Below are 10802 nucleotides of genomic sequence, written 5' to 3' on the forward strand. Positions count from 1 at the left end.
TCAGGCCACTGGAGGAGCTAACAACTTCATTGTAAGGAAATACTAAATAGTAATATAGGTCTGCAACATGCTCAGTACATAGAAGGTGTTGAGAAGTATAGACTGAAGAGCTCCTGGGTGGCTCAGTTGGTTCAGCGTCTGCCTTCAGCTCGGGGCATGATGCCTCAGTCCTGGGATCGAGCCCTGCATTGGGCTCCCTGCTTAGCAGGGAGTCTGTTTCTCTGTCTCCCTCTGCCATTCCCCCGTTTGTGTGCTGGAGTGCTCACACTCGCACATCTCTCAAACAAATAAATAAAATCTTAAAAATAGAAAGTACAGATTGGCTGTTCAGCCTTTCAGAGACCAATCAGCAAAGCCTTGTGAGACAAGCTGAACTGCCCTATCATTCCTCCATTTCGTTTTCCTGGGGAGAAACTGGAGGCACATTGACTCTTCAGCATAAGGAAGGAGATGGGGCTTTAGTTCTTGTTCTGTGAGACTGGGTGTCAGTAGATCTCTAGTGCCTAGAGAATTTTTTATTGATTATTAGAAAGTCTGGCTCACCCCATGATATGGGATCAAGTTTTTTTTTCTTTTTTTTTATACTAAGTATTTTATTGTATGCTGCTGCCAGTGTATATAAAACAATTACCCTTATGAAATGGAAATTTATGAGAATTCAGAGAGGTAGATGTTAAGGACTGACAAAAGTAAAAGTTTATATAGTATGGCACTTGTTACAGGGATAAGCTTTTGTACAGGCTTCAAATTTAGTTCTCCTTTGAATAGTCACTGGTTCATGAAAAGTGGTCTAGAAAACCATCCAAAGATTCATTTTACTACAAAAAGGAACAGACTTTCTGGGGTCTGAATGGATTCGTACTTGAAGATACACCAGTTAGCAGGGGGTCGTGTTGGGCATTCTGCAGACAGAATTGTTTCAGATCTGCAGCTGCTTGGGAAACCTTCACGCGGTTGAGCCCGGCTTCCAGCCGGAGCTGTTGAACCACTTTCTTCATAGCGGCAACACTGGAGGAACCAGACATGGCGCTCTCAGGAGCGGGGCAGATTTTCGTGCGTGCGTGGATCTGTCGCTTTGTGGGTCCTCGGGGCCAGACGGTGGGGCAGCGCGGCCTGGGATCAAGTTTTAATGATATCTCTCAAGGAGACTATAGGGCCTTTTGTCATTCTCCCACCTTGATGGATCTAAATGGTAAAGTATAAAACCAGGTAAGGTCAGGGGCTGTCCTCCTTGCTGTCTCTTTCATGGAGAAACAGTGTAGTAGAATAAAGACTGGCCCTGAATTCAAATCCTACCTCTGTTGTTTCCTACCCAATCCTGAAGAACTAACTTAACCTCCTTGAACTTCAGTAGACATACCTGATTAAAGGTAGGCTTGTGAAGATAAGAAGGATTAATAGGTCAAGTACCCATGAATCAAAGTTATAGTTTGTGTTTTAAATGTTTTTAAGAAATTTTTAAGATTTTATTTGAGAGAGGCTCAAGGAGGGATAGCAGTGGGGGGAGGGGCAGAGGGATAGGGAGAAGCAGGTTCCCCAGTGAACAGGGAGCCTGATGTCTGTTGCAGGCTTGACCCCAGGACCCTGGGACCATAACCCAAGCCAAAGGCAGATGCTTAACTGACTGAGCCACCTAGGCGTCCCTAGTTTGTGTTTCAAATAATGCGTTGTTGTTGTTGTTTTACATTTTCTAAATATATAACATAATATGATCATATTGAATATGTTCTTTCCAAATACAAGCCCCCTCCCATATTTGTGAGGTGCCATCTTCCACTGATAGTCACTGAATTGGGCTTTTTAAATTGGCCCTTGTGCTCATCTGGAACATACAGTGCAGAATATTATAACATAATCAATGTGAATGTCATTACCATTCATTATCCCTAAAAGCATTTATGAGACAGCTGTATGCTTGGGGCACTGTCTAGATGGATTGACGGCCCTTGATTTCTGGCACCTTGCAAGCCAAGATGGTTCTGCAATCATCAGGCTTGGAGGCTTGAAAATGGAAAGACTGGCAAGATTGGGTCACAATAATGACATTTTCAGAGCACGCCAGCAAAAAGAAAGACTACCTGGGGTCATATGGCATTCAGTGAGTAACGCAGAGGGACCTAAATTTGTTGTTAAGATGGAAGAGGTCAGTTAGTCCGAAAAAGCTCAAAGATAGAGACTGGATTTTGAGAGCTGCTTCAGAGGAAGAAAGAATGCAGAGGGCATTGGTCCAGCCAGTTAGGAATAAATCCAGCTTGGGGTAGAATGACCAGGTTAATCATGTGATTTCAAAGATTAGGAGAGCTATGGGGATCTCCTGATCATACCAGTGAAGGAGATATTCTATACTTACTGTGTCCTGGCCTAGGGCTACAAGAGAAATTTCTGCTTTCCAGGAGCTACTCCTCTAGGATGTGGTATGTCAGGATAAATGCAGGACAGTGTGTTGTGAGTATTTGGGAGGAAGTGACTAGTTCAAGTAAGGGAAGGGCACTTGCTTGGGGAAGGCTTCACAGAGATCATGACATTCTCCAGATGAGGAAATTGAGGCCCAGGGAGAAAAAAACAAATTGTTCAAGAACACACAACAAACAAGTAACAGAGTTGAGATTATAACCCAAACCCCCTGTCTTGAGCTATGACTCATTCCTGGCCATTTTCCTAAGAGCTGTTTCTCTGCCTGAGGAAAGTGAGGAATCACGTGAGGCTGAAGGTATTGCAGAACAGAAAGGGAGCTGATCTTGGGTCTCCCGATAAAAAACTTTGAGACTGAGGCTTGGTTTACCATGCAAAAAACCTGTATCTGGGGGCTCCCTAAGGTGAAGCTGAGAATGAAGACCACACAGTGAAGAGGTGAGATTTCAAATGCTGATGACATTCTTTTAACCTCTAAATTTCTATCCATGGGCCTTTGCTTCATCCAGTTTGAGTTACGACATGTGACTCAAGAATCTTCCACTGATACAAGTAAGCCAGTACTTTGACAGTGGCTCTTCCTATCTGTACTGTGGGCTTACTGAAAGGACACGGTGGTGTGTTAGCAGGACCCCTGTGAAGACTGGAGGTGTAGAGATGGGAAAGAACGCTTGGCAAGATGCTGAGGCATGGGAGAGGTGGAAGAATTTGATGGATAAGGGTGGATAGATGAAAGGATGAATCTCTCACTGGAAGGCTCTCAGGTTTATAGTTGCTGGTGAGGTACATGGTGACGAAGGTGTCCAAGAGCCAACATTTTTGGGGAGACTGGAGAAGCTCTCTCATTTCCTCATCTTTCTCTTCCCAGCCATATTTAACTTGAGTGGCTCTATCTGGATCCATGGAGTGATGAAAAACTTGGAATGCTCAAAGCTGTGGGGACAAAAGCAATCATTTGAATGTGGTTTTTGATGACTTGCAGGCTACCAGGAATAGCCTTAAAACCTTTCCCTTCAGGGCAATTTGAAAAGACCGTTTCACCAATGCAGGAAAATACCCACCCTGTAGATTTTGGGTTTCATATTCAAATCGTATGGCAGCCAAAGATTAAGAGAGTGAATCAGCTGGGGTTAGGCTGCTCATAAACACTAGTCATGTCATTAGATGATGAGATGAAGATTTTAAAAGCTTTCAACTCAGTTTCCTTCATTTATGATATTCTCATTGAGTAAGTGTAACCATAAGAAAGCAGCCTGAGACAATGTTGAAAACATAAAGGAAGAGAAGGAAGAAACAAGGAGATCTGAGACTGATTGTAGTTAACCTAATATGTGTAATTTGGGATTCTAGTCAAAGAGATTCACAGCCCATTGGGTCCCCTCACATTTTCTTAACACACTTATATAATCTGATTTCCTAGTTTCAGAATGGGAAACTGAGTGAAAGGTTTAGAGAAGCTGGGATGTGGCTGAGTGTCATCTGACTGTCCCACTAACAGCTGGAAAAAAGAACCCATGTGACCCTCAAGGCACAGGTGGGAATGAAATAGTTGACAGAGTGAGGAACATGGTTTTAGAAGGTGGCCTCATTAGTTGTCACAGTAGGAAAAAATTTGCTCTGCTGATATTTTTTGAAAGACTCAAGATGCTTTATTTGTTTAGTATCACAAATGCTTTTGACTAATTTCAGTATTTTTATTATCTCATTTCCTGGGTGACCTAACAACAGAGTGTGAGTAAGCAGAACAGGATGACATTTCTAAGAAAAGCATTATTCATGTCTCAGAGAGGAGAGCTTTAGGGAAAGGAATGCCTGGAACCACTTTCTTGAGACCATAACCCTGTTCAGTTGGAGAGAGAAGTCAACAAGTCTGTAAGTCAGGGCACTTCTCTTGTTTTGTCTAAGAGAAACCAAATTTCCAGTTTTGCCAGTGTGCTAATGACGTGGGAAGGGAAGAGAGAGGAATTCCAGCACCAGTGAGCTGCTGCTTTGGACCTGGGTAGGAAATTCCATTATATAGACGAACTTTGGAGCAAGCGACTCCTGAATAAGGTATTCTCTTCCTTTTCCATTATTGTGAGCTACATGAAAGTGAAGGCAGGAAAGGAAAGGCAAATGGTCAAAACTAAAAAGATAGCAACCTCAGGAATGAGCAGGGGAAGGCAAAATAAAACAGCAGTGAGGTGCCTTTCCGTGTCCACCAGATGGACAAACATCAAAAGACCTGCTGAAACCAAGTATGCTCAAGGATCGAAGAAAACAGAAACTCATACTTCTTGTTGGTGGATGGAAGGTTTTGTGCTGTTACTTTGTAGAGCAAATTGGTAATTCCCAGTAAAGTTGGGAGATGCCTCTCCTCTGTGAATCAGTTATTTCACTTCTAAGTATTTCCTCTAAGACTCTCTCATAAATGCTCAAGGAACATTGTAATAGCAAAAGAAGTAGGAATGATCCAACCCTCTACTGGCGAGAGTGGGGGCTTGACCAATTGCCGCCCCACCCAGCCCGCCGGGGAAAATCCAGCCATCTGTCCGTTTCTGCTTAGTTTACAATTTTAGAAGCTTAAAAATATTTGTGACACATAATGTTTCATATCATATAAAAATTTTATGAAATTTGTTAGTGTCCATGGTAAAGTTATAGTGGAACAAAGCTTTGCTCGTTCATGGAGGCATTGTACTGTGGGGCCGCTACGTGACTCTGACGTTCCCTGAAGTTGGAGGAACAGTGAAGGAAAGGAATGAATAGGTTGTGGGGGATTCAGATAATGGAATAATGTACAGTAGTTAAGAACAATGAATTAGAGCTACATATTAACATGGCAAAATCTTAAAGGGAAAAAAACCACAAAAGGACATGTATAATATGATACTGCTTGGCACATTAAAATATAGTAAATGTGGTTTATACATACATAGATAAGTGGCAAAAGTTCTACAACATGCATTTAATTAATAAAATTAATTATGGAATGGTGGTTACTTCTAAAAAAAAGGGGGAGAATGGAGGAGTGTTATATTTTAGCCGTATTTACATTTTATTCCTTAGAAACAGAGAGTCCTGAATTAAATATGACAAATCTTAATTCCATATGTGATGTGATAGTTTTTGTATGCTTGAAAATTTAAAGCCATACTTTCTCATAAAACAATTAGGAATAAAAAGAGTAATATTAAATAATTAGGTATTAAAAGTGATCTGAGATAATAATATTCTGGTATTTTTCCTTTTACTACTCTTTTTTCATCTATACTTCATAAAAAGACTTTTTATTTTATGATATTTACAATTTTATATTCTTTTACTTCTTATTTATTATTGGCTCTTAGGAATTTTCCATGTCGTTATTCTAATTTGTATCGTAACCACAATTACTCCATATATGTGACACTTTTTCTGAGATTTAAAAACAAAATTATTTTAGAGAAAGAGAGAGAGAGTGTGTGTGCAAGCACGAAGGGGGGAAGAACAGAGGAGGAGGGAGAGGGAGAGAGAGATTCTTTCGAGGAGACTCTGCACTGAGCACAGAGCCCAATGGGGGACTCAATCTTGTGACCCTGAGATCATAACCTGAGCTGAAACCAGGAGCTGGACACTCAACCCACTGAGCCACCCAGGTGCCCCAACACTTCTTCTGATTTTTAACATATGTTTGCTATAAAAATTTGGAAAATAATGTATAAAGAAAATAAAAACTATCTGTTATCACAACATTCTGATGCAGTAATATTTTGGGTAATTCTTCCAGTCTTGATTGTTGTTTTGCATCTTTAATTTTTTACTTAACTATGCACTGTGAGAATTTTGCTAGAATATTAGATTTGTATTCTACCATATGATTTTAAATGGTTCCATATTATTCTGTTACATATGGGTTAAGGGGGGGCAGCCTGGGTGGCTCAGTCATTAAGCGTCTGCCTTTGGCTCAGGTAATGATCCCATAATTTTCCCTCTTCCACTCTCCCTGCTTGTGTTCTCTCTCTCACTGTCAAATAAATAAAAAAAAAATCTTTAAGAAAAATGAACAAACAAAAAAACATATGAATTAAGGAATGCAAATGTTCATTTAACCTGTCTTCCTTCCTTACTCTCTGTCCACATTTGTTTGTAGGAGATAGAAAACTGAATAATCAGTTGCTGATCTCTGTGGGGGCAGGGAGGGAGGAGCAGGTGCTGGGGAAGTTGCAGAAAAGTCTCCTGAGCTCTGAGGAGGGGGCAGTATGGGCAGTCAGTCTGGATTCTCACCCCCAGTGGGCTCTACCTGAGTTGAAAGAGCTTGCTTATAATCTTTTGCCTCTACCCCTGGACAGCTGGTGTGTGACAGGCTGACGGGCAGTGCAAACCTTTGTGGGGATGATGCACTGTATGGTTCTCACCTTCTGTATTAAGGAGACAAGCAATAAATGTTGGGTACAAATGGAAAATACCACAAAGCCTTATATAAAAACCTTACTTTCGAGTTCATTTTACTCTAACTTGTTTGTTTTATGTAATTTAGTAGCCCAAGAACATGTCTTACTTTTCATCATCTTATGTGTTGTGCTCTCTTTTAATGATTCTGAAACGTATGTTTGTTCATATTTTAACATCCCTGGAACTGAGATGGGTGGCACAATTCCTGGTGTCTTGATACAACTTTCAACTTTGTTCCCATCTTAACATTTGGGAAACAAGGGTGTCACTTACGATCTATGATTTCCTAGGTTCAATAGGATGTTGTATTTTAAACTGTGGTTTTCAGTCTTGGTTACACATTAGAATCATCTGGAACACTTTAAAATTATATAAAAGATGCCTGATCCTAACCGATGTTCTATTAAATTTGCTGGAGTAGAGGCTACACATCTGTATTAAAAAAGCTCCCCAGAGTTGGAACCACTGTCATAGACTTTAATGGAGTTAAAAATAATGTATCATCATTGCAATCGAAGACCAAGTTAGGGGTGACTCTTAGAGTTTCTAGAAGAGTTGGTTTCCAACTTATAGAGAAGTTCAGTTAGGTATCCAAGTGTTAGAAGAATTGGAAAGAAGAATTGAAAGAATTGGGTTAGAATAGAAAGATGGATCCTGGTTCTAGCAATTTTTAGTTTTATGGCCTTAAACAGATGAGTGAGCTTCTCCCAACCTTAGTTCCTTTGTAAAATAACAAAATATCTACTTCCTAGGGTGGATGTGAGGATTACTCAAGGTAATATACTAAAAAGCCTACCACATTCTAGGACTCATTATAACTACCTGTAAATGGAGGTTTTATTGCAAATAGTGTTAACTTAAATTGAAAATAGATTTCTTGAGCCTGGATAAAAAAAGAAATGGAGCTTTGTGTGATTTATTTAAACCTTTTGAATGAATTCCTAATGTTAGGGTCGCCAACTTATTTAACATAGTAAAAATAGAAAGCAACAAAAGTTTAAAGGTCAATGTCAGCTTATTTTCTCATTTTTTTGTAAAATAATTAAAGGAATTGCGTTGAAAGGACTTATATTAACAAACTTAAATTTATATATCCAGAACAACTCTAAAATCACCTAGCTACACTTGTAGAAAAGGGACCACTTTTCACGATAGCCAATAATCACAAATGATAATGAAAAATGTGATAAATTCACTTGATAGTAGCAACACGGCCTTTATTTCCTGTGTGGGGCTTGGTAAATTGTGTGCTTTACATTGCATTAAGGTCAATTTCTATATGTATCATAACGATTTCATGTATTTGTTGAAGAGATACATAACCATGTAGACTTTTTCCACTATGAGAAAAAACATTTTCCAGCTACATTGCATTTCTGGAAATGGAATCAACCTTAACCACTCGCACCAAATATTTAGCAGTCTGGGCTCTGGTGGAGAGAAGAAGGGAGGAGTTTTCACTGCTCTCAGATCACTTTTGCCACAGGGTGGATATTATAACATGATATTTTTGTGCTCTGAATAGTTGAGCTTGTGGGGAAACCTAGCATTGCCAGTGCTCAGTGTCAAACCATAGCCTGGAATTATCGTGTCCACCAGGCCCTTTATCTTGAGTACATGGGGGAAGCTCTTTCCCTGTAAAGCCAATGCTTGCTTGTGTAGATAACCCACTTTATGGATTATTCACAGAAATTTTGAGGCTGCGCCTGGATTCTTTTTCTCCCAACTGTCTTGCCACCCACTAGGATTCTCCAAACCATCTCCTTCATTCAGTTGGTGTGTGCTGAGGAACTCAGTTACAGTGTCTCCATGTGAGCATTTATGGAAGGCCTATCATGTGCCAAACTTTTCATTAGATCCAATCTTTATACAACTTTGTGACATAAGCGGTATCATCTTATTTTCCAGAGGAGGGAACAAAGATTTAGAGTTCAAGAGACTTGTCTAAGGTCATACGCTCATTTCAAAACTGAGCATGGGTTCTAATTTAACTGCTGCTTTTGAAAACTTGAGCCATGGAAACTTCTCTATGAGCTTGAGGAATGTGAAATGTTTTCTGCCAAGTTAGCATGACAGATTTTAAACCAATCTTCCCCCACCCCTTTAAAAAAAAAAAAATAAACTCTACCTCTAGCATGGGGCTCAGACTCACAACCCAGAGATCAAGAGTGGCATCCTCTCCCAACTGAGCCATCTAGGCATCCCCTAAACCAATCTTAGCATTGAGAGTACAAGAAACTAAATAAAAATCAAGCTATAGGGCGCCTGGGTGGCTCAGTGGGTTAAAGCCTCTGCTTTCAGCTCAGGTCATGATCCCAGAGTCCTGGGATCGAGCCCCACACTGGGCTCTCTGTTCAGCAGGGAGCCTGCTTCCCCCTCTCTCTGCCTGCCTCTCTGCCTACTTGTGATCTCTCTCTGTCAAATAAATAAATAAAATCTTTAAAAAAAAAAAATCAAGCTATACCATTATATCATGTTATTCCGGGTTTAAAAAATAAAATCAGTTGAACAAAGATGGTTAGTATCTTTATTGCTAGATAATTATTCTCTGAGGGCAGATTATAAGTGTAGGTAATTTTTTCAATATATTTTTTGCCTGATGGAGAGGAATTTCCACATTCTTTCTAGATGATTCCTTTGTTAATATTGCTACCTAAAGCCTTGTTACCTTTGCTCTGTGTCCTACTGTACAACATCGTTTCCATAACAACGAGATAGACAGAAGAGGGGGTAGCAACTGGCTCTTGAGAGAATGAAAATGCAATGGAAAGTTCCACCTGAAATAACAACATGCAAATCACTTCAGCATATGATAAACAACAAAGAAAGTGATGCTTTTTTGGGGAGACAGCTTATTTGGTTTTTGGAATGTGCTCAGTTTTCTGACAGCTTCTCTTTCTTGTGCTATCTTTCTTGCCTTATTTTTTCTTTTTGTGAGACCAAAATAAAATCATTAAAAAACAAAAATTCAACCTGACATTGCATGTGATTCAATGGCAGATGCTGCGATTTGTGCTTCCAGAGATAGTTCTGGAGCAGAACATTTATAAAGGCTTTTAATTCTGAAATGAATTTGACTCTTGATGAAGCCACCTTTGGTTGCCAGGATATAGCTGAAGTGTCAGATATTCCTCTGAAGTGAGATTTCCCCAGCCATTTTGCCATCAAGGACTTCTGCTGTTATTTTTGCTTACGTCTTTCTAGAAGATTTTTAACGTACTCAAATAATTCCAGGTATTTAATATTGAACTATATGGTCTTAGAGAAATAGAAGATTTCCTTTCTGGAATATTGAAAATAGCTTTCAAAATCGAGTTTCTCTAAAACAAAAATCACTGCTGAAATACTGTCTTGAGATGGCCAGAATAGAGTGGACAATAAGATATTTATTTTATATTAATAGAAATTGTGGGGCTCTTTTAAATATCCCTTCCTTATATAACACAAACCACACTATAAACACTGTTTCTATTTGAGGGAGTAAATAAAAATATGGAAATGATGTTCATATAAAACTGGGAGACATGTTTGTATCATTTCACTTGGAGGCCAGATAAAATCATTCTTCACAGCCATTTATTGTTATGATTTGTGGGTATTGCTCTTCAACAACTTTCCCTAGGTTTTCAAGCAATCAGGGACCATAGAGTACATTTTTAAAACATTGGAGAGGTAGTGATTAAGCACTATAATGCTTCCTTTTATGCAGACATGTAGTGTGCCCATCCCATGTCAGCTGAATGAATTCTCTCAAGCTACACCCTTCTCTTCGAGGATCTTCACACACACCTTCCCCTGGGCTCATGCCTGCATGGGGGAACCCCATTCATAAAGCCCAGTGCCTTCATTTCAAAGTTGTTCATTTACATTTTGCTTTATTTCATTAAAAAATGAAGTCACTAGCTAGATAGAACTCAAGGTGAGGTCCTCCGGCCACTGCTTCAGAATAACTTGTGCCGTTCAAACCAAACCAAACC

The 10802-nt window shown here is 39.7% G+C and overlaps 1 protein-coding gene across 1 annotated transcript; it reads right to left on the reverse strand.

Moving 5' to 3' along the window:
• Positions 1 to 572: 572 nt before the first annotated feature.
• On the reverse strand, positions 573 to 1107 carry LOC116861739 (guanine nucleotide-binding protein G(I)/G(S)/G(O) subunit gamma-5). The gene has a single exon (XM_032848510.1). It carries the CDS (start codon positions 1023 to 1025, stop codon positions 819 to 821), a length of 207 nt encoding a protein of 68 aa, XP_032704401.1. The 5' UTR covers positions 1026 to 1107; the 3' UTR covers positions 573 to 818.
• Positions 1108 to 10802: the final 9695 nt, after the last annotated feature.

Source organism: Lontra canadensis, unplaced genomic scaffold (assembly GCF_010015895.1).
Source record: "Lontra canadensis isolate GAN:19392208 unplaced genomic scaffold, GSC_riverotter_1.0 scaffold4, whole genome shotgun sequence".
Classification (NCBI taxonomy): Eukaryota; Metazoa; Chordata; class Mammalia; order Carnivora; family Mustelidae; genus Lontra; species Lontra canadensis.